At 32.2% G+C, this 24,736-nt stretch overlaps 1 protein-coding gene and 1 long non-coding RNA gene across 2 annotated transcripts; both read left to right on the top strand.

Moving 5' to 3' along the window:
* LOC109326247 (transcription repressor MYB6-like) lies at positions 3,715 to 5,493 on the top strand. Its single transcript, XM_019558953.1, has 3 exons — positions 3,715 to 4,089; positions 4,399 to 4,528; positions 4,783 to 5,493. Exons 1-3 carry the CDS (start codon positions 3,957 to 3,959, stop codon positions 5,423 to 5,425), a joined length of 906 nt encoding a protein of 301 aa, XP_019414498.1. The 5' UTR covers positions 3,715 to 3,956; the 3' UTR covers positions 5,426 to 5,493.
* LOC109326292 lies at positions 19,707 to 22,131 on the top strand. The gene is made up of 3 exons (XR_002105230.1): positions 19,707 to 20,142; positions 21,268 to 21,655; positions 21,766 to 22,131. It is a non-coding gene; the product is annotated as an uncharacterized LOC109326292 (long non-coding RNA).

Below are 24,736 nucleotides of genomic sequence, written 5' to 3'. Positions count from 1 at the left end.
AAAAAATCAAAGATGGAGGTCACCAACATGTGGATCAACAACTAGGAGGTTTGTTGTGTAGGAAATGGAAGAATCGGAATGGAGAGAGAAGAAAAAAACGGGAATGAAATGGAAGAATGTTAAATTTGGGGTTTGTTGTGTGTCGATGAGGTTTTGTAATGAGTAATTGATAGTGAAGGTTGAAAATCTCCACTAATTAAATAAAAACTTACATTATCCATTTAGTTAATTATTTGGTCTTTGTTTGATTTATTTGTATAGGTTTTAATAATTCAGTGTCTTTTGCCTTATTTTAAATTTCTGAATCAATAAATCACGTACAATATTGCAACTACAAGTCTACAACACAATTATGATGCATAATTTAAAACACTACCATAAATTATGGATAATGAAGCTTTTGGTCTAGTAGGTCTTGACAGTCCTTTTTTGTCGTTTGGTATATTCTTTTTTCTCCCTACTTTATTTACTGGAGCCTCATTAATTACTATTTAGTCCCTGCATTATGGATTATTTATCTGAAGATGGTGACGGAGATCAAGTTCAACTTGTCTCGTGATGAAATTGTTTATTTAACATATTAAATAGCAAGAGTCAAACACAATAATGCAAATTCTTTTAAAATGCACTTTCGCTCAACAGAAAATCAACAATGCATGATTTGGTTATGGTATGAAAATTCTTTACAGTGATGAGACAGTACAACTAAAGTAATTGGGACTATAATAATTTGGCACTTTTCTAACTACCCCTCCGTGATTTAAAAGGCTTAATCGTTTTTCTGTATCATTTCCCAGACCTTATAATCAGACTAAATTAAATATATATATATATAAAAAAATATAACTAACTAAATTATCATATTCGTTAGAGAAAAAAGGATTAAATGACAACAGTTATTCTTCTCTAAACTATTAATAAAAAATGTTTCCTCCTCCATTAAAAGATTTAAGGTTAAAGCAGCTTAGTGACTATTTCGTACATAAGCCAATTTTTGGCCCTTCAATAAATCTATGCAAAAAAATATCACATTAATATATATTTCACTCTATAATGTCTAATTCATTTTAATAGTTCCTCCATAAAAGAGTCCACTCCCTCCATATTTTGCACCTTAGTGTTTCACTTGAAGTCAACTAGCACTAATGTGCTTTTGTGGATTTGCTAGAATTAATATTATTCTCTATGATGTTGCGCAAACGTCATAAGAATACACCACTTTTCATATCAAGTGAAATCATCCTCTCCCATAGTTAATGAGATATTATCAGCATCTACACGTGTTCCTGATATCTCAGTTGGTTGTTGATCTTGTACGATTGTGGTACTTATCTGGATTATCCTCGTGCAATGCCTTTTAACATACTTTGTCCAACCTACGTATTCCATATTCCTTTGCCACAATCTATAGTTACTAACTTCTCCACCAAAAATTTGACAATTGAGTTAAGATTCATCTATAAATTAAACTAATACTAATTGTTAGTATAATGGAAGCGATTATTTTATAGCATTCATCACTAGCAATCAAATAAAGCGCAAATTAAAAATAGAATGAAAGAAGATGGAAAAATGTTAATAGAATTCAACAAATTATACCTACATCCTATAAGCTTTGATTTACTATCAATATATTATAGATTAGGATTGCAAACTCTAACATACCTACCATGACCCATACATGATGCTTCTAATTATTACAAGTTGTAACAATGAAATTGAATTCAAATATATAGTCACCCTCTTATCTCCTACGCTTCAATTTTAGACATTATAAGACTTTCATAATCGTATATTTCAAACATTCCAAACAACTATCACTAATTTTTAAATTACAGATATAATATATATCTACAATTCTATTGATGAAGTATAAGGATATTTAGTAACCGTTACCATAGGAGATTACACGGAGACACTTTCATGCATGATAATGAACTCATGCGACAGTCAGAGAGTTAGTTATAGAAGGAGACCTTCCAAAATATTAATCCATAAAGAGGAACTAACATCATGAAGGTCCACCATACTTAACAATGGTCTTATTTCTAAATACAATAAATATATGCTAACATTCCATATGTTGCAATATGAGGAGTTTGAGCTAATTCATTTTATCAGAAATTGAAATACTCATCTATACTATATATAAAAACAAAATATAATGGAACTATCCCTATGAATTAATTTTCAATTAATTCCCTATTTCACCCTTAAACATTTTTTTTAATTTCTAAAAAATAACCATATAATAATATGTAATAACCATTAATACAATAACTACTTATCTTACTTTAAATTGGACATTATAATAAATATAAAATATATAACATAAATACACCTAATAATAAATAAATATTCTAATTTTCTAAAATAACACTACAACTAACTTTTGAGATTTGACACATCCACATAAAACAAAATTGGAACTAGTAACCGATAAAGCATCAAGTATGCATACAATTTACTTTTCTACACTATTTAAGTCAGTGCAATAATTTTCAATTCCATTTACCTTTTTTAAAATTTCTTCACTTTATTTTAAATTCCACAACATTTTACATTCTACAAGTTGTGGTTTGGGGTGGTTGTAAATTTTGATTTTTGTATTTTAAAAACAAAACTTGTGTGCACAAAATAATTTTTTTTAGTAAGAAACATGTACCCAAAATCATAAAACCGCTTTTTACGTCCACTAGGGGTCAATCTGCATCTCTTATAAGTACTAGGGATAAGAAAGCATATTTTTAAATATCATCAATTAAATGGTAATGGTTATATTCTTTGCCTTTGGGTGTATTAAGACATTTTCGTCATTTTCTCTTGACATGCCACTCACGTGTTGATAAAAAGTTTGACAAAGAATTATATGTATAGTTTAATCTCCGAATAAGAATAAATTATTACACATGATTAATGACCTTAATCATATTCTCATCATTAATTAATTATACATAAATGATTTAAAATGAAATAGATTTAATCTGATCAATGATAAAAATATTATTAAAATTATTGATCATATTATGACATATAATAATTAGTCTCAAATGGAATCTAATAATAATATTCTCTAGTAGGGGAGACCTACAATAATAATATTCTTCTACATAATTTAAAATTGGTCAAATTTTAAAATTCTTTAACAACATGAAAGATAACAGTATTTAGTTAATTAAAGGGGAATTTTCCAGAATAATTTGGATGTAAGACTCTCTTTTGATTCCATGTATAAAAGGGGAAGAGGCGAAAATAATAAATGTGGATATCAATAAATGTCTTATGGTGTGGTTTAATAAAGTAACATAAGTAATCTATTAACTATTAGAAAAATATTGTGCTATAACATAATGAAAGAGTTAAATTTGCTTATCTAATATTTTTATATTTATTAAACAATACTCTCAATAAACTTATTAACCCATTACCCATGAAATAAAAGTATTTTTACACATATTTATTTATCTATTGATTTTTTTGGTAAATTATTTATCCACTCATCCAAAATAATATTTCATTCCTTATTCTAAGTTAATCAAAATGTTAATTACTTTTTATTTTTTAAAATTTTCTTTTAGTTATATAATAATATATAATTGCTTCGAGATAAGAAATAAGACATGACAAATAATCTCTATATATTGATAAGAGTATATATCAATATGAAAAGTAGAGCTACCTACCAAATCCATCACTAACTTAATTGTAACCACTCTTTCTTACCAACTTGGTCAAATGCTCTATCTTCCATTACTTGTGTTGTGAAAGAAAGAAGGTCCCCTAGTCAATTGCACCTTTTTCCTTCTCTCCACAACCTCCCATTTATATTCCCTTCTACCTTCTCTCTTTTCTCCCTCAACTACTTTCCCACGTTCCATTCCTATTCTCTCATCATATATCACACAAAAATCTCACTCCCTTTTTCTCTCATTTCCCTCTCTCTGTCAAACAAAAGCATGGGTAGATCTCCTTGTTGTGAGAAAGAGCACACAAACAAAGGAGCTTGGACCAAAGAAGAAGATGAACGCCTCATTAACCACATCAAGATTCATGGTGAAGGCTGTTGGAGATCTCTTCCCAAAGCTGCTGGTAAGTTATTAATTTCCATCCTATCTTTCAACCTAGTAATAAGAGGATGGACATGGCGCAACAATAGTAACTATGATATTATAAGTTCAAATTCTGAAAACAATTTCTCTATTTATGGGATAAAGTTGTATTGATACATCTATCATTCTCATACCCATTGAGAGGAAGCCTCCTATATGGAGTAGCCCTTTGTATACTTCTACCTAGCTACAACATATAAATTAAATGTAACATCTTCCTATTGAAACGTAGCACCTCATTTGTTATATTAGTGTTTTATTAATTAAATAAATGGGCTTACACATACAGGCTTGCTTAGATGTGGTAAGAGTTGCAGACTCAGATGGATAAATTACCTGAGACCTGATCTCAAGAGAGGAAACTTCAGTGAAGAAGAAGATGAGATTATCATTAACCTCCATAGCTTACTTGGAAACAAGTATGGACACAATCCCTCTTCATCATCATCTTTGTAATAATTATTTTGTTTACCATGTCTTAAATGTACATCATATAATTAATAGTGAGAGAGAAATGATTTAATCTATATGATTGTTGTTGTCTCCAACTTATAAAATTTCATTAAGTAACCTCAACATACAACTAGTGTTATTCTTCTTCTTCATTTCCTTCTTCTTCTTTCAATTTCTTCATTTTTCTAATGTGAAATATGATTTATGATTTTTTTCTTAGATGGTCTCTAATAGCTGCAAGGTTATCTGGAAGAACAGATAATGAAATCAAGAATTATTGGAACACTCACATTAAGAGAAAACTCTATAGTGGTGGAATTGACCCCCAAAACCACCAACCACTCAATGCCTCTGCCGCCGCCACCACCACTCCCACTGCCACCACAGTTCCACCTTCTAATACCGTGGCCACTATAAGCAACAAGAAAAGGAACAATGATAGCATTAGCAACATCAAACATGACACTAGCAACAACAATTTTCAGTTCGTTAATGGTACTGAAGATTCAAATTGCAGCAGTGGCGTTACCATAGAGGAACTAGCCTTTAACCCTCATAATCAACTCAACTTGGACCTTTCTATTGGTCTTTCTACTAATCAACCGAAAGTTTCTTCTTCTACGATTAACCAAGAAAACAAGAACAAGAAGTTGAAACAAGAACCACAAATTTTGTACCAGTTGTACAATGGGAACAAAGTTAATACTACTCAACAAGGCGTGTGTCTTTGTTACGGTCTAGGGTTTCAAAGCAATAACAAAGCATGTAGCTGCAAAGCCATGGGAAGTGCTACAACTACAGTTACTGCTACAATTGCTACCAATAATGATATGTGTAGATTTTACCAACCCATGAGTTTTTAGAATTTAGAGTTAATTGGGTGGGTCTTATGGCCTTTATATGTTATGTTGTGACTGCTCTTGTTAGTTAACATGATTTTTTTGTTTTATTGCGTTAATATTTTATCAGATTGTTCTTCAAGTTGAATGTAAGAACAATGGAATACTAACATGAAACATCCCTTGAGTGACCAAGAGCCAGTTGCTTCGTATAAAACAATGTCTTTATAATTGTTAATAATTGTCGCATTAGGAAATAGAATATTTTAAATTTTGGTCTATATGATATTTAATTATATTTTAAATTACTAGAGTAAGACTTTGTTAGGTATAAAATAATGTCTAACAATGAGTTTTGTAAATGAGAAATACAAAACTAAAATAGTTTTATCCCCTCGTATGATCTTCTACACTCAACTTGATATTAGTAAGGATGATAATAAAAATTGAACTTGTGGGTACATGTCTAAACCTAATCCAAATTTAACAGGAGAACCCCAAAATGAATGATTTGAGTTCGGGTTTGATATAGTTAATATCTTACTCTGAACTCACTCAAACCCGAGTAATATATTTAAAATTATTAAATTATACATAAATATAAATATATATATATTATAATTTATAAATTATTAATCATATGAATTTAAAAAAATATATCACCTATGTAGGAAAAACTACCTAGAAAAAGAAATATTTATTCAAATTAAAAGTTGAAACTTTAAATAACATATAAATGTAGGAGTTTCTATTTTATACAGAGATCAATCTTTACTTTTAAACATTGTTCTATTGTCTTCAAACATTGTTTCACTTCTAACTAACTAATTGGTTTTTATATATACTATTTTTCATTTCATTGTTACTATTATCTTTTTCATTTTTCGATTATCTGAATATTGTTTCCATTTCATTGTTTCTATTCATTACATTTGAATAAAACTCTTTAATTTTTTATTTATTTTATTACTTTTGTTTTGTTGTTTTCGTTATATGTTTAATATTTTTTTCATTTTAACGTTTTTATTCATTACCTTCTAAGTTGTTTCATTCACTTTATTATTTGTTTGCTTTCTATTCCCTCTTTCAATCTTTGTAATTTAATTATTTTTATTCTACTTTGTTTCTATTATATTCTACTTTGTTTGCAATGATTTTAGTTGTTGCCACAATAATCATAGAAAGAGATTTCTTAGCTATAATTTATATGTAGTGTGTAATTTATTTGATTAACTATATTTAAATTTTATAATTTTGATATTAATATTTTTATCTTTCTATATATAATTATATTTATTTTTTAAATTCTTGTTGCACAACCTGCTCCCGGGTAGTAAATACGTCACTATATATATATATATATATATATATTTTGACATAATTATATAAATATATATTTCAGCTGGATTCTCATCGGATTCGGGTTACCCGAAACTCAACGAGTTTGAGGATAATAACTTTGTTTTCAACCCCATTTAATTCCGATTTAGGTTCGGGTTTTGGATTTCAAGTTTGTGTTTGGGAAAACACAAATCCAATCCCAATATGTTCCATTGTCATTCCTATATGTCAACTAATCCTAAGAGATTTAGAAATGGAAGGTTGGAAGTTTAGAAAATAAGTGAAAAACATACCATTACAGCATTCAAACTGACATTATTTTCAATAACTCCTTTTCTTATATTATTAATGATGTATCTAAACCCAGAAAATAGTTTCCATAAACATATAATGTCTAATACAATAACCAAAAGTTGATAACAAAAGAACGACTTACACGTCTATACATATTTTACATTAAGCATATATAAAATTAATTTTGAATGACAAAATCAAGTAAAATGTGCTTATTTTATAATAATAGGATAGAATTGACGACTTTGATATTTTTGTGTTGTTTTCTTAGGAAAAATGTCCAACTTTGACGTAAAAAGTTATTGCAGATCAAATATTAATTTGGTTGTACCTAACGTGTATGGTAATTGTGTATATGTAAGTTGTAACAATCTGATGGTCAGCGCTGGATTAATTGCCTTTTTTTAAGATTGATTTTTTTTTTGGGTAGAACGGATGTTATATTAAGAATTTAATTTGTTTTATGATGTATAATTAAAGAAAAAGATGATGTACTAAAGCAGTGTAAAAGTTTTTACATTATCTCTATATTATTTATCATTAATTTTCTATTATTTTTAACTTTTTAAAAAAGTAATCCAAATGAATGGTGGATGATGTATTGACACTGTATATAAATCTTTACATTATCATAAATATTACACTCGTATAATTATTCTTTCTAACAAATGTTTCTTTCAATAATTGAATAATTTAACTTTTGTTTTATCTAAAATTTAGTGGGACTATATAAAGAATGATTTAAGGGACTTAAGATCACTATTGGTTGACATATTAATTAAATGCATAACCAGTTCTCATTGGGTAATCTTGAATATTCCTATTTCCTAGCGTACTATACGATTGGTAGGTCAGTATTGAGTTGTTAGACAATAACTATGTTTGGTAAAATTACAGTAAGTTAGAGATATGCACAACACGTATTCAACAGTGGTAACTGGTCAAGCTATTAGGCAAACCCATTGAAAGGAGACAGCTTTTGAATGCATACCTACCAATCACTGTGTCACCGGAAAAAGACAATGTGGGAACACTTCAGTACTTCACAAAAGTTTCTTGTACTGCACAATTATGATATTTAACTTGAGTTTTTAATTATTAATTGAAAATTTATATATATTCGAATTAAATCAGTTTACGCCATAAAAAGAACATATATTTTTATAGGTAAGAGAATTTAATAAGAAAATATATCATTAATTTATTAATTTGATAGATGATTGTGTTTTAAATATAGGTATACTTAAACTTATTTTCTTGACGTTTATTACTTTTAATATTTATTCCAAAATTAAGATTTAACACACACTTAATAACTCATTTGATATAAGTAAACTTGGTTAAATATAAATTGGGTTTCCTTTCAATTCTTAAAATATGTGTCCATGATTTCCTATTTAATTTATTTCTCTTTTTTAAGGTTTTGTCTCCCTAAAAGAATATAAATAATTATACATTTATAATCACAATGATAAAAAATGAACCGTACTGTTCATTCGGTGAATCAATCATTATATCAATATGATATAATAATTATATTGGTCATATATTTATATAGCCATGCAATCACATCTGTCATATTGACTAATTTTCAATTGAATTGTATCCGATTGATTTTTATTTAAAATTAATTATTTAATCAAAATGACTAAATATTTAAAAAAAAATGTTAGTATGGAAGATGAAACAACTGCTACATTTGTTTATATATCTAAAACATGGTTTATCACCAAGTGACACATAATAAATAAAAGCATATATTCTCTTATTTATTAAGTTTTTAACATTAATGATATGTATATATATAAGGAATTACTCATGAGAAAAATGCGCTAGTATGAGAAATGAAAATATTTAGTATGGACCACTAGATCTTGATTGAATGGTTAAGATTAAAAGATACATATATATGATTAACAATAACTAATTTTTAATCATAACCATCCATGATTATTTGTAAGACTCAAATTTATTATTCTCACAATTTTTATACGAGAATTATTATCAGTTGAGTAGCTTTTATTTATTTATTTATATATATATATATATATATATGAGTGTTCAGTTCAATTAGGAGCAAACATTTAACCAGATATATCAATCATATCAGTACCTTCGTCAATATAATATTAATAACATTCTTTAATTACAAACATTAACATTCCTTTTGTCATTGTAATATATTATATACCACTAATGATTTTGCTATAAGCCAATACTTGACTATTTCTTAGGGGAACGTACAAAAATGGGGAATTTTCTAAATGTGTATATAAAAAAAAACTATAAGAAATAATAAAAAATATAAAAAAATATGTATATGATTGAGTTGGTTGTTGTATCAAACAATATTAGTATTATGTTGAAAAATAAAGTTTTAATATATATACTTTTCCATCACCATGTGAGGATTAATGAGAGGTCAACTACCGGGGAAACAAACTGTATCATTTTGATTATGTTTTTAAATTAAGTTATACATACGTCTAACCAGCTTGACCTTTGCAAAAATGTTGGTTAGAGATGATTGGATAAATTGGTCAGAATTTTGCAAATAACAAAATTTAGATTATAATTGTAAATTCCGAATGTAAAATTCCCTTACACGGATTGATCCACATATCAACTTTTTTGGTCCCTTAACGTTTTAATATTTTTATTCTATACATGAAGATGGGAAAGAAAAGTATATGGGACTATTTATTACTAATAAAAAGTGATTGGGGGCTGAATGGCTTATTCTCCATTTCTTATTCTAATTGTTTTAATCATTTGTGTATAAGTAAAAAAAATGATATAACTAAAGCATTTATTCGTTGGTAGCAAGTAACTAATTCATTTCTAAGTGTGTAAGTAATTATAAAAATTAAAATTCTAAGAGTTAATTGCAATTTTACCAAAAAAATGAAAATATTTGGTCAACTCAGGAATATAAAGTAGAACAATGAAGTTGAAGTACCTTTTAAAGAATTGAATTAGCCTAGAAGAAAGAAAATATTTTTTCAAAGGAAAAAAATGAGATTTGAAGTTTTCTCATCTTCTAGAAACGAAATTATTAAAGATGTATATTAAATTATAATCAGAATTTGTTCCTTAAAAAACCCAAGAAAGTGAGAAACATATATAAATCAGGTTAGGTAATTGAAAATAGGAGACTGACAAACGAAGGTAAATGAAATTAGCAAAGACTCGGTTTATATTACAGGAGTGAGTGATTTTTTTTTTTAAAAAATGTTGCAACTACACCAAACCATATATCAGATAAAAAATATTGTACAAGATGAAGGAGTATTACATAGATGAGAATCTATAAGAAGGCAGAGAATGCCTATTTCTAGAGTGGTCGGTGTAAAAGAAATTCGGAACATCATTCTAAATAGTAAGAGTTTGAGATTGAATTCCATAATTTGCCAACTTGTCCACATAAGCATTACCCTCCCTGAATATGTGAGACACTATGAAGTTCATTGAGGACATGAGTTTAGAGTAATGTATCCACTTGCTTAAGAGTTGCCAAGGAGAATTGGCCTTTCCCTCAAATATTTCCACTACCATAGTCGAGTCACTTTCTAGCCAAATTGATTGCCAACCTCTTTTATGCGCAAATTCAATGGCTAAAATTGTAGCCTGCAGCTCAACAAAGAGAGCATCTTTGTTGTCAAAGAAATCAGCAAAGCAAGCCAAACACTCCCCCTTGTGATCTCTAAAAATAGCACCTCCCCCTACAGGGTTAGGAGCACCATGGGCTGCCCCATCAGTGTTTATCTTTAATCTTCCTCTGGTTGGAGGATACCATATTACTTCGGTTATTGTTGGAGCCATTTGGTAGTTAACAACAACATTAAGAGCCCTGATTATACTGAGCTCCTGGATAGTAGGCTTGGATTGAGCCTTTGAGCAATTTCCAGAAGTAGATATATCTCCCTTAGCCTTAGCTAAAGCTTGAGCCATAGAGAGTCTCTTGTTTTCAAACATAATTTGATTCCTGCAATATCAAATTGTGCTCACAATGTGCATTATGCTAGCAGCCAAAAGATTTTTAATTTGAGGGCTCCACTTCCTATTACAAACCAAATGAATAAAAGCAATAGAAGAAATATCCAAGGTAACAGAGAAAGTCTGACTGAACAAACTCCAAAGGTACACTGCCAAAGAACAAGACAAGAAGATGTGGCTAGATGTTTCAATTGATTTCAAACAAAAGCAGCATCTAGAAGCTAAGTTAGTGCCCCTTCTTTGAAGATTTTCATCCGTATGCATTTTATTATTAACCAATCTCCAAGTAGTGAAAGCTTTAGATGGAGGAATAGACTTAACCCAAATGTTGCAGCACCATGCCAATGAGCAATTAACATTTGTTGAGAAGTTATAAGCATCCTTGAGAGAAAGCAAACCATCATTAGAGTTCTACCAACAAATTTTGTCTGTACACTCAGAGGGGTGGATTTTTGAGACTTTAAGAACCATCTCAGGTTGTCTATCCACCAAAAGAGAAGGGATAAACCATTTGGTTTGATGGATGAAGTCAGAAACAGAACCCAACAAAGTAGGGTGAATCTCCTCTGGTATGTTCAGGACATTAACCATTGGGTCACCTAGCCAATTATCTTTCCAGAAGTTTGTGTTAGTGCCTTTGTCAATGATCCATGTTGAGTTGTTAACCACATGGTGCCAATTGTTTCTAATACCAGGCCATATAGAAGATTTAAAATACCTCGAATTATGAACTGAGGGCCTGCCAAATCTGCTCCTATAAAAAATTGCGCACCCTTTGTTAGAGCTCAACATTTCACAAGCTAGCTTCAGAATAACAGCTTGGTTTAACTTCTTTATCGATCTGAGACCAAGGCCCCCACTTTTTAAAGGAGAACACATTTGAGACCAAGACATAATAACCATCTTTCTTTGATTGATGTCCCCAGACCAGATGAAATTTCTTATACAAGTGTCTAAATGCTTAAGTAATTGGGCAGGCCAAACGTATATATGAAAGCTATACAAAAGCAAACTATGAATAATTGATTTTACCAACTGCGCTCTTCCCATAATTGATAGAGAGTGACCTTTCCAATTGGCTAGCTTACTGAGGATTTTGTCTGCAATAGGCTACAAATAAATTCTTCTTGGTTTGCCAATAAACAGAGGGACACCCAGGTAGTTGAAGTGAATGCTATCAGCATTGAAACCCAACGAAGAAGTAAGGTTAGAGATTTTCCTAGCTGAGGCATGAGAAGAATAGAACTTGCACTTGTCGGTGTTATTGTGCTGACCAGAGGCCATTGCATAATCATAGATAAACTTCTTAATAGCCAAGAGATCCTTCTTAATACCCCTGCAAAAAATTAGAATGCCATATGCATAGAGCACATGACTAGGGGTGAGTAAACCATTAGGACCAGGGATAGGGTAAAGCTTGCCATTCTCCACCAACTTTGAAATTCCTCTACTAAGAACATCTTCTGCAATACAAAACAGTAAAGGAGATAAAAGATCACCTTGTCTCACACCCCTCACACAATTGAAGAATCCAATATTTTGACCATTCACATTTATTGAGAGCTTAGTAGAGTGCAGGATTGTTTTTATCAGCCTTATGAATCTATCATCGAAACCAAAAGCCTTGAGAGTTTGGAGCAGAAAATTCCAATCCAATGTGTCAAAAGCTTTTCTAACATCAAGCTTAATGGCCAAGTTTCCCCCAAAAACTTTATGATCCAACAAGTTAATGGCTTCTGAGGCAGTGCATATACAATCCTTGATGTGTCTTTCTCTTATGAATCCTCTCTACTGAGGAGACACAATTCTGGAAGCAATATCAGCTAGTCTGTCAGCAAGAAATTTGGATATTATTTTGAATTGAAAGTTAGCTAAAGCAATAGGTCTATAGTCCTCTATTCTATCAGCATTTGGAAATTTGGGGATCAAAATCACATTGTTTGAGTTTAGATTTGGAAGCAGCCAACTCTGATTGAAGAATTGAGCTACAGAATTACAAACATCTCTGCACACTATATCCCAGAAAGATTAGTAGAAACAACCACCAAAGCCATCAGGCCTAGGTCCCCCTTCACCATTCATAGAAAACACATCAGCCTTCACTTCCTCATCCGAAGGGATTCTGACAAGCAAAAGGTTCTCTTCCTCCTTTACCAAATTAGGAATGTCCTCTTGAATCAATTGATTGGAGATGGTGTTATTCTTATAAGCAAAGAGATCAGTGAAGTAACCAAGAGCGTGACTTGCAATGTCCTCTTGATTAGTTAGAATTGTGTCACCATTCTTCAAAATAGACATAGACTTGGAAACCTGTCTGATTTTAGTAACTTTGTGGAAGAAAGCAGTGTTTCTATCACCATTTATCAGCCAGTTGAGTCTAGACTTCTCCATCCAAAACTCATCTTCCATCATTAAAGCTTTCAGAAGGTTTGATTGAGAAAGACTTTCATCATCCAACAAGTCCTGATTAGCCCAAAATCATTTATGTTGTTTTGGATTAAGTCCATCTCATCCATTTCCTCTTGAACTCTAAGATGTATGTTACCAAACACATTAAGATTCCAAGACTTAAGCTCATTTTTTAGCCTTTTTAACTTTTGAGCCAAGATGAACATGAGGCAACCAGCAATTTTATTCCTCCAAGATTCAGACACCAGTCTTCTACAATTAGTATGGCTCAACCATATTTTATGAAACTTGAAAGAGGATATTCTAGTGACATAAGTATTAGAAGAACATAAGAGCAAAGGATAATGGTCTAAGGCTACTTTGGGAAGATTACAACAACTAACCGGCTGACAAGTAGAGATCCAATCCTCATTGCATAAACTTTTGTCCAGTCTTTTTTCAGTAAGAGCTAGACCTCTTCTCTTGTTGGACCACAGATGAATGAGACTAGCATCCTCAGAAAATTAAGGAAATCATCAGAGGGGACCCTATTAGGAAGCCTTTCCCCCTGCATTTATGAGCCCCTACAACCACATTGAAGTCCCCAATGTAACACCAAGGACCCTCATTAGCTCTTATGGTTGCTATTGTTTCATACCAAAGAGACATTCTTTGTAAGTGATTAGTGATAGCATAAACTGCATAGAGATTTATTACTTGATTCTCAAGAAGTAGAGAAATAGATATGGATGGATCAGAGGAATCCAAAATAGTAGGGTTTAATTTAGCCTTACATAAACCCGAAAAATTGGGCTGCAAATTGTCCCTTACATCGACAGCAAAAAGCTTGAGGTTCAACTTATCCCAAAAACCTTTTATTCACAACCTCCACATCAATCTTAGGCTCAGCAGTGAATATCAAATCTGGCTTATAAAGAGAGCAAAAATTGTTTAAAACCTACCTAATTTTGAGGTTTCCAAGCCCTCTACAATTCCAATAGATGACCTTCATTGGGTAGAGTTCAAGTAACCACCCCTACGAGTAAAATGTGTTCTCTCTGATTGATTTTTCTTTCTCAACTTCTTCTTATGAGATTTAGAGAGGACTGAGGTGAAGGAATCATTCTCCTCCCGGTGCTCCTCTACCTCATCATCATCATCCCATAATCTCCTAATAATTCTCATATCCCTAGCCACAACTTGATTTTCCACCTCAACTTCAGGTTGTACAATGATGTTATCCACTCTAGATGAGTTAACATCTAAATACTCCACAGTTGCAGAGTTCATTAAATTATCCTCTATAGGATTGTTCACCATATTCTGGTCATTCTTGACCTCCTCAAAAGTGTTAGGAACAGATGTGTCCAAACATGGGGATAACATAACCCTTTCCATGTTTTCTATATTTAGATATGTGTTGTCTATTTCTAAGTTAATGATTAGGTCATTTATTTTTCCCACAGGAGGTTCTTTCTCAACATATGGCCATCTCTTGTGCATAGTCTTTGGACCTTCCTCAACCACCTCTTTTTTGTTTAGTCTCCTACAGTTGGCTCTGGTGTGACCAATGCATTGACAACCATTGCAAAACTCTGGAAGATTTTCATATTCCAGATTCACAAAGATGGCAAAACCCTCCCTCTCCACCAAGATTTTCTCCGGTAGCTTGGCTTTCAAGTTAATGTCTACTAGGACTTTAGCAAAATGCCCAAATGACCTATTATTTGTGGCCTCATCTATTGCAATAGGAGTGCTGATACCACATGCAATAGAAAAGATAATCTTTGGGCTCCAATATTCTTGGGGTAAACGCAATATTTTAACCCAACACTAAGAGTGTGAGAGTTTTTGCAAGTTTAGATTGAAATCAGGGGTCCAAAGGAAGTGCCTGAGGAAACCTGGTTTGATATTCCAAGATCCAATTGAACATACACTTCTCATGTCATCCACTGAAGCGAAGGAGAACTCATAAAATCCTTTTCCTAGTGAAACCATGTTCCATTTTCCTATCATACTCCAAAGAGCATTTAGTTTGTCTCTGAGTTCCACAAACTTGAGTGGAGTTTCCCCTTTAGTGAAGATGATTCTGCCATAAAGGTGGTTCTTATAGCGTTGCAGACCTGCTTGATATTCCTCTTCTGGAAATTTGATGGCTATTTCATCTCATTTTATGAAAGGTTATGGCAGTTGTGACACTGCAATATCACACGAGTTCCTCAATGCTTGAACACAAGATTTCCTTAATGGAGCTGTTTTGTATTGTTGTTTTGAGACAGTTGGGTCTGAATCTCCCAAAAAAATCCATGGCACATATTGTTCCAGATTCATTTTGATGAAATCAGCGTTCCAAGAAAGTTGGAAAGCTCAGGTGAGTATTGGGTAGAGAGAACCCTTACTAATGTAAGTGAGTTTGAATATGCATTGTCCATATAAGAACTTTTTTAATTATTCATAAATGCTATGTAATTTTTTTTTGGTACTATGTAATAATTTGAATATGCTAAAAGAAATTTACTGCTTATTGATAAATAATGTGTAATTTGAATATTATAAAGTTTGGATATTCTGACTTAGCTGAGCCTAGAATTGGGGTTGATCCTAATATTATAACATAAAAATATGTATATATTGACAGTGTATGAGTTTTACTCACAAATAATATATCAATTATCATTCATATTTAATCATTATTGAATTTTCAAAAAAGTAATCAAAATAAATTATGGATGATGTAGCGACTGTGTATAAATTTTTATACTAATAATGTATAGATATTACACTCATATCATAAACCTTCGGAGTGAGAAAAAAAAGTCTTCATAATGCACCATATTACATCGATGCAGTATATACAAAAAACAATGAATAAACATTTGTTCTTATTCTATTTGAATATGTCTTCATAATACACCATATTTTATTTAACTTAATTACATTTTACGTCAATTTTACTTAAAATATTACACTTATCCATTCTATAAGAGTAGTCGATGTAATTATGTACATAAATTAGGAGAGTTTGTGTAGGTAAAAAAGTAATAAATAATTTATATAATTTCACTAAAATTTTGAGAGTTATAAGTATAATTTACTCTAACATTTATTGTGTTCTCTATGTCACCCATTACCATAGATCCTCAAGCCTTGCTCTACTTTGAACTCAACTAACACAAAGATTTTATTAAAAAACCAAATAATATACTAGAAATTAATGTTTTAGAATAAGTATTCAACAAATGATTTTCTACTTAAAAAGGAAATCAAAGGTAGGAAATGCAATGTAAACAAAGAGAATTGACATATTTAAAAGGAAAAACAAATCACAAAATGAGCCAATCAATTCATCCCACTTGTTCTGAAATATAAGGTGGTCAAATTTATACTACTATATAAAAACAAAACATGTCTAAGTGGTATTTAGGTAAATGAATTAATAAAAATTTTATATTTCTATTGTGCCCTTATTACCGTATAAATGCAATATGTCTAAATGATATGCAGATAATTAGAGATATATAATTTCATTCAATTTCATTTATGTGTCATCATATATCTCAATTTCATTATAACACTCCAAAAATAAAATTTAAACTTTTAGAACTTTATTCATAAGGCACAGTCCAAAAGAAAGAAGAAGAAATAATAATAGATGTTTTTCCATAATTAGACCAAAATTTACTCCATCCATCTCATTATGAATAAAAAAATTTAAGGGCCTTTTTCATACTCTTAATGTGTGTTTTATTGAACAAAAAGAGCAATGTAATACTTTGGATTTTTTTATGTGACCCATAATTTACAGAATGTTAATAAGTGATCCAAACGTATTGTTCAAAAAATCTACAAATAAAAAATATGCATTACAAAATGATATACAAAATTTTGAAAAAGTACGAAAAATGACGCATACATGATTTTTTAGATTAGTTATAATTTTTTAATGTTTATCTTAACTGTTTATAATTTTTGTTCTATTCGAAAAACAAATTATTTTATTAATTATCTCACGTCAAAGTAAATATATATCATCTGGTAATGAGTTTCTATGTAATTTATATTATAAATATTATTTTATCGTTATATTGAATTATTTATAATCTTAGAAGTACCTACATGATAAACTTCATTAAATATATTTAGAGTATTTATCTTTTTGATAATAATTATTAAGTAATATCGCTTATATTATTTATCATCACATTATCTTTCTTATGATTTTTGATTAAATTGATTATGGTTATCATAATATTTATCATAACATGTTTAAGATCATATGATCACCATTATCATTTCTATCCTTTAATCATTTTATCCTTAACTATACATCATCACTTTATCCTATATATATATATATAATCTTTTGGTTTCATATTTTGAATTTTTCTTGAAACCCTAGTACAATATCTCTTAGCCACAAAATCTTCTTTGCCATTTTCATAATCTGCACCTCGTGGGAGAGAAAAATAATTATTCTCTCCAACAATTCCCAGTAGCAACAAAAAGATAGAGAATAAGCATATGGTAATTAAGTTCTCTTTTATTCTTTCTTTCCTTGAATTCAATGGCAGAAGGAAAAACTTTGTTGTTACTTTCTCCTTCCACATTCCACGTCATTAATTTCTAAAACACAAGTCTAGTACTTACATTTTCGATAAGATCCATCTTCAATTTCTGTTATATTTTGTTTATATTATCAATTTCTTTCATTTTTATAAAACATAGACATGGTGGTTAGTTGCTGAAAATGCAATTGAATAAGGAACTGCAACACATATTTGACTTCTATTAAATCTCCATTATTTATTTATAGAACAGAGGTTCAAAAATGTTTTTATTTGGGGTTAAATTTGATGATATGAACATTGAGTTTAGTATCAACTATTTTAACATGGTTTGTTGAAAACCATAAGAGATAATTTTTGGGTGTGAAATCTAAAAAACTCTCAAGTCTCACATAGAAGAGTTTTGAAAAAAAACTCTTAAGTCTCACATTGGAGAGATGAAGAACTTGGAAAAAATTCATATTATAAATATAGGTCTTCTCCCTTCATATTTTCTTGCCCTAAGTTGAATGCGTTTTCATTCAACTTTTTCTTTCTCCCTCATATTTTCCGCCGATGCATTTCTGACAAACTTCTCCCCCTTTCTTTTCGTGGTACTAAGACTTGAAACAGGTAAATTGTGGGAATTTTGAGAACTGACATTAGTGTTGCGACCTGATTTTCGGTTGGAAGACCGGCCCTGCGACTAAGGAAGAGGTGAACTCGATTTGTACCTCTTCCGATTGATTTGGAGTCGCCACTACATTTTTTGGCGGTTAGAACGTAGAAAACTCTTAGTTTATGCCCAATTTGGATAAAAATGATCTTTGAATAGATATTCTGAATTCGGGAGTCGATTACGGATCGGGGAATGTATTAGCACCTCGTCCGCCCGTATTAAAACGATACCCTCGCTAATCACACAGATTTTTATACCCTTAAAAATTATTCATTTAAAATTCAATTAGTAAAACAAAATATTCTTATTTTTATATGAGCATCTGACAAGAGGTTATCTTGCTCCTACGTATCCCCAGGTGCAATAAGGAAATCAAGACTACGTAGTTCTAGTTTGAAATTTGTTTACCTATTTTGGTTGATTGTTAGTGATTTGGAAAATAATGATAGGTTTGGAAGTATTGATTTATTGAATTGATTAATTTGAAATTGTTATATAATTGTTTCGATTCAATGAGACTAATAGTTTAGAAACGGTGTTGGTCGTAGACCTTCTTCTTATTTTCGGACAAGTTTAGAGACGACTTGAACCATAACCTCACTATAAAAAATTTCATGTTTAACTTATTTAACAATATAGCGTTGCATTATTTTTATAATTATAGAATTAATTAATAAATTATGTTTGGACATTATTTTCTATATACGAAATTAATAGTTTAGAGATGATATTGGTCATAGACCTTCTTACCATTTTTAGAGAGGTTAGAGATGATTCGAACCAAAACTTTACTATAAAAATTTCATTTTAAATGTTTAAAAGAATATTAGTTTTATTTTTAATTGTGATATTAATAATAACGAGACACATTTAAAGTAAAAATATATACCTATTATTTAGCTAATTACTGAAAACACTCCACTGAATTGTCCAAAAGTAATAGATATATTAAACATAAAAATGAAAGTCGAAAAGAAAAGTTAGGTGAAAACAAAAACAAAAACAATTAATAAACAAATAATAAAAGTTAGAAACAAAAAAAAAACAAAAAAAAAAACAAAAGAGGGGTTAGAAGTTGCATTACCATTTCACGGTTGGGAAAGGAAAGGGGATAGAGAAGCCCTAGAAATCTTCTCCCTTCTCCTCTTCAATTCCAGCGGTGGTAATGGCCACAACAGCTCGCCGGTAACGAGGGTGACAGCCATTGGAGGTTGTTAATTGGGGTGGTTCGTGAAGGAGGAGGTGAGATGCAATGGCGGTGAGATGCGGTGGTTCGTGAAGGTGGAGGAACGTGGTGAGATCTCTTCGTCCAGCAACGGTGACAACCAAGAGTTGTTAACGGTCGAAGCCAAGACGGCTAGGACGTATAGGTGATGGTGTAGCTTGAAGGCGCCATCCCGTTTCGACTCACCTCTGAATGGAGGTTAAGGAGCATTGGTAGCGGGCCTTGATGGTTTTCAACGGTGGAACCCCTATCTTCGCGGTGGCTTCCGATTCAGGTTACTTGTATGTTACCTTGATGTTATCGTCTTTATCTGCTACCGAATCCTTTTCTGGTTGTTGTGTGCCTGCGTGATAGCTTCTGGTTGTTGTATGATGTGTATGCCATTGCCCTCTATTCTGATGTATGTGAGATGGGAAAGGTGTTTGAATGCTCAAATTTCTGCTTCCTTGTGTGTTTATGAATTATCTAGGCGATGTGTGTCATATCAGTATGTTGTATGTGTAGATGTCTTTGATTACTATGTATATGTTACTCTCTGACTTGTAGGATATGCATGTGTATGTATGATGTGTTCTCTGTTTGAGTCTATGTAAGTGTATGTGTGATATCAGTATGCTTTTTCTCTGCATACGTTTTCCCTCTGACTTTCTTATGGTCGTGTGTTCACCTCTCTTTCTATCACTATGTATGTATAATCTGGTTTGGTATTGTAGTCTCTATTTTTTTCTCTGCTCTGTTCAGTTTGTTCTCTGTGTGCTAACTGTCTGGTTATAGGTTATTAATGTGATCTCTGTTTGGGGCTATGTAAGTGTATGTGTGTCTGGGTTTTTCACTGGTTGTGTGTATATATGTGGGTGTTACATGTACATCTATCTGCCTTTTTTTGACAAAATGTCTGGTGTGTTCTATTCCCTTTTGGTCCTTTTATAGCTGGCTGTTTTGATGTGAAAAGCCTTTTGAGTTGCTCATGTCGTCACCTTTTTGTTTTTCCCTGGTTTAGTGAGGCATTAAGATTGCCCCTGACTGTTGATAGGAATTTGTAACTGAAGGACCTATGATTTCTGAATTGCTTTTGTTCTTTATGGCTTGTTTATGATTTTATTGATAACCCACGACTGTCCCTTGCTGATTCATATATCCCCTTTATGTTGATTCGTAACTGAAAGTGGATATTTGCTGGTTTGCTTAATTGCTTCATTAGAAATGTGTAACTAAATATGCCATTCCTAGATATTCCTGCTGTTGATTAGCATATGTTTTCTCTTGTCTCTTTACTGCCATTTATCAGCCTAATGACATCTGTTTAGTGCCTTCCTTGATGCTTTAATTTGTAACCACTTGAAATTCCTGACTGATTTATTTTGTGACTCCTGGCTGATGACTTTCTCTCATTAATCAGTCCTTTAATAACCTCTTGCATGAGGAGCAATGCACTGAGAAGGTCGACTAGTTCCTTTACTAGGTGAAAGAACCTATTGATGATGGAGCAAGCTCCCAAGACAGCCAGCAGGATTCTGAAAGCAAGCTTTTGACATCCTCTGTTGATGGAAATCAGAAAGCTAAACACAGTCCTTACTATATATGCCCATGTGGTTTCATTGGGTTGAGTTTTCTATTGGGACTTGTAGTTCTAAGGGATCTCATCCTTTCAATTCTTGTAGACTCTTGAGCTTATTCAGTGATCTTGTAAGAAGGATTTTGAGTGTGTTCTTGTCTCCTTCCTGTTTATGTTTAATTCTCACGACTTGTTCCACCTTTTCTAAACAACCACTTTGAAGAACGGAAGTGTTTGTTTTTCTTCTCTTTCTCTTTCTTTTTGAGTTCTTGTCATGATTGAAATTTCACTACAAGCTCTTCATTCTAATATAAATGCTATGATTGTAATCTCTTTTTGCAGTTACAACCGAGGGAATCAGGTGGTTGAATTGGCATGCATAGCCTCAACTCCGTCTCGTTCATACACGCTTCTTCCTGATTTGGACAGGCCACCAAGAAGATAATCATAAGTTATGGTATCTAGAACTGAGTTTCGATGATGCGTTTCTGTTAGGAGCATCATGGCTTCGTTAATCAATGTACTTTAACCGATAACATTAGGTGCCAGACCTCTTTCAACCATCTTCATGGCTATTCCAAATGGAATGCCTTGTACAGTTTTAAATGGAATGAAAATTTTCTTGTATACCCTTTTTATCAAGTATTTGAACTTTAAAGGACAGTGTCTTGTCCTCTTTATTTATAGACCCAGTGATTGTTATTATATGTTCGTCTAATGAAATGTTGACAACTTCATTGGAATTAAGGATTGTAGTTTGGTTTATGGACTGAAGTTGGTCTGTGGCTAAAAAAGAAAGAGGGTGTCCATCAAAAAGTTCCTTTGCTTGCTGGGACTAGATTTTTATGCTCCTAAGTCAATGGCTCTTTGTGTTTATTTGTGTATGCAACTAGTAATTCCTTTTTTATTCAAGTTGATTATGATTCAAAGATAAAGTTGGCTATGAGATAATAAAATGCAAATTTTTTTATTCTTTTGTTGTTTTGAAAATTTTATATTATTGTAAAGAGGCCGGACAAAATTGAGTGTTCATAGCTGCCCCTGTTTACTTATTACTTAGTGGATGGCAAGAAAACCGACGTTTGAGTGTTATCCTTCTAAGTAATTAGTAAAGAAATGAACGACAATTTTGTTAGAATAGGCGAAAGCAGCGATTACCATATAACCTCAAAAGTGAGACAAAGCTAGAATTCGAGACACTAAAAGGTAAACGTGAGAATGCAGGTTGGGTACCGCTGGAACTCGATAACATTAAAAGGGAGGTGCGAGAACGCATGTTGGGTACTGCCGGAACTCGAAAAAAGAAGGTAGAAATCGATGTTTTTTTTAAAGAACATTCTATCGTTTGAGTCTAGCAACATCATAACATTTAAGCGTCTGAGTCCGACAATGTTTTTTCATATAAGAATGTGCTAGGGTCTGGGTCTAGCAAAGTCATAACATTTAAGAATGTGCTAGCGTCTGGGTCTAGCAAAATCATAACATTTCGGCGTCTGAGTCTGACAATGTATTTCATTTAAGAATGTGCTAGCATCTAGCGTCATAAAGAAATGAACATTTTTCGTTCGCATTTTCATTTACTAAGGTTTGTGTATTATCATAGTAAGTAATCAGTAAAGAAATGAACATTAATTTTGTCAAGGCCGATAATGGTTACGATGCAACACTTAGAGTGAGTACACAGGTCGGATATTGTTGGAATTCGATAAAATAAAAAGGTTTATGCGAGAATGCAGGTCGGGTACTTCCGAAACTCGGAAATTCACATCAGGCTCGGAGTCCTAGAAAGATTGGTTTGAAAGCACATCAGGCTCAGGGTCCTGGAAAGCAAAAGTTTTAATACGAGAACGCAAGTCGGGTACTGCCGGAACTCGGAAATTCACATCAGGCTCGGGGTCATGGAAAGATTGGTTTGAAAGCACATCAGGCTCGGGGTCCTGGAAAGCATAACTTTAAAATGAGAATGCAGGTCGGGTACTGCCGGAACTCGGAAATTCACATCAGGCTCGGGGTCTTGGAAAGATTGGTTGGAAGCACATCATGCTCGGGGTCCTGGAAAGCATAATTTTAAAACGAGAATGTAGGTTGGGTACTGTCGGAACTCGGAAATTCACATCAGGCTCGGGATCCTGGAAAGATTGGTTGGAAGCACATCAGGCTCGGGGTCCTGGAAAACATAATTTTAAAACGAGAACGCAGGTCGGGTACTACCGGAACTCGGAAATTCACATCAGGCTCAGGGTCCTAGAAAGATTGGGTTGAAAGCACATCAGGCTCAGGGTCCTAGAAAGCAAAAGTTTTAATACGTAGGGTAGTGATATGTAATGCTTGAGAATATGTCGTGTGTTATGTTGAGAATGATGCAAGTCATGTCATTGATGAGTAATGAATGCATGCGTAGATGTCTTGGTTTATGATATCGTAATTTTCTAAAAAATCAAACAAATTGTTTTTTATGGACACGACTAAAATGCGACCCATGTTGTCATAAAGGATCAGAGATTTGCTGAGGCACCTATGTTGGCATAAAGAATCAGGGATTTGCTGAGGCACCCGTGTTGCCATAAAGAATCAGGGATTTGCTGAGGCACCCATGCTGCCATAAGGAAGGTTAGTGTGGAAAGTAATTTGGTTGACCGCCTGTGATGGTGCGATTATGCAAAAATAGTGCATGTTTTGTATGTATGAGAGTATGTCTTGACTTCATTTGGTGATATGTATGTATGTCATGATTGATGCATGAACTTTGGTTATGTTTGCATGTTGAAGTTGTATATGAACTCCGATTACGTTTGCATGTTGAAGTGAAGTATTGAGTTTTGGAACAATGGATTTAGAATTTTCTTGTTTATATCTTCATAATTGCTCTTTTGCACCCTTAAAACTTTTCAGTTTCACAACTGGCTTTAGTTGACAGATTTATTGATGATTTGCTTGCCATCTGATATGACTTTGATCCTTGGACGAATTGCCTCAGTTTACAGTAGGTGAATCAATTAAATGCCCAAGTGTCTTGTCAAGAGTTTATTGGAAGAGTCTGATCGTCCAATAAACTGCCCCAGTATCTTGTCAGTAAGTATTATTTCGTGCCATTTTCTGCGGATGCATTTCTGACATACTTCTTCCCCATTCTTTCTGTGGTACTAAGAATTAGCACGGGTAGCCATATTGTGGGAATTTCAAGAACTAACACTGATAGTCAGTATTGAGGGAAAATAATTGGCACAGGTAGTCATATTGTGGGCATTTCGAGAACTGACACTGGTAGTCAGTATTGTGGGAAGAGATAGCCATATTGTGGATATTTCGAGAA

The sequence above is a fragment of the Lupinus angustifolius genome, chromosome LG14, assembly GCF_001865875.1.
Source record: "Lupinus angustifolius cultivar Tanjil chromosome LG14, LupAngTanjil_v1.0, whole genome shotgun sequence".
Classification (NCBI taxonomy): Eukaryota; Viridiplantae; Streptophyta; class Magnoliopsida; order Fabales; family Fabaceae; genus Lupinus; species Lupinus angustifolius.
This window is presented reverse-complemented; position numbering and strand designations above follow the sequence as displayed.

Bases quoted from the DNA above. Each gene is read 5' to 3' on its own strand.
- LOC109326247 (XM_019558953.1), top strand. From the start codon at position 3,957: ATGGGTAGATCTCCTTGTTGTGAGAAAGAGCACACAAACAAAGGAGCT. The intron at 4,090-4,398 runs GTAAGTTATTAA...TTACACATACAG, and splicing joins ATCTCTTCCCAAAGCTGCTG to GCTTGCTTAGATGTGGTAAG. The intron at 4,529-4,782 runs GTATGGACACAA...TTTTTTTCTTAG, and splicing joins CATAGCTTACTTGGAAACAA to ATGGTCTCTAATAGCTGCAA.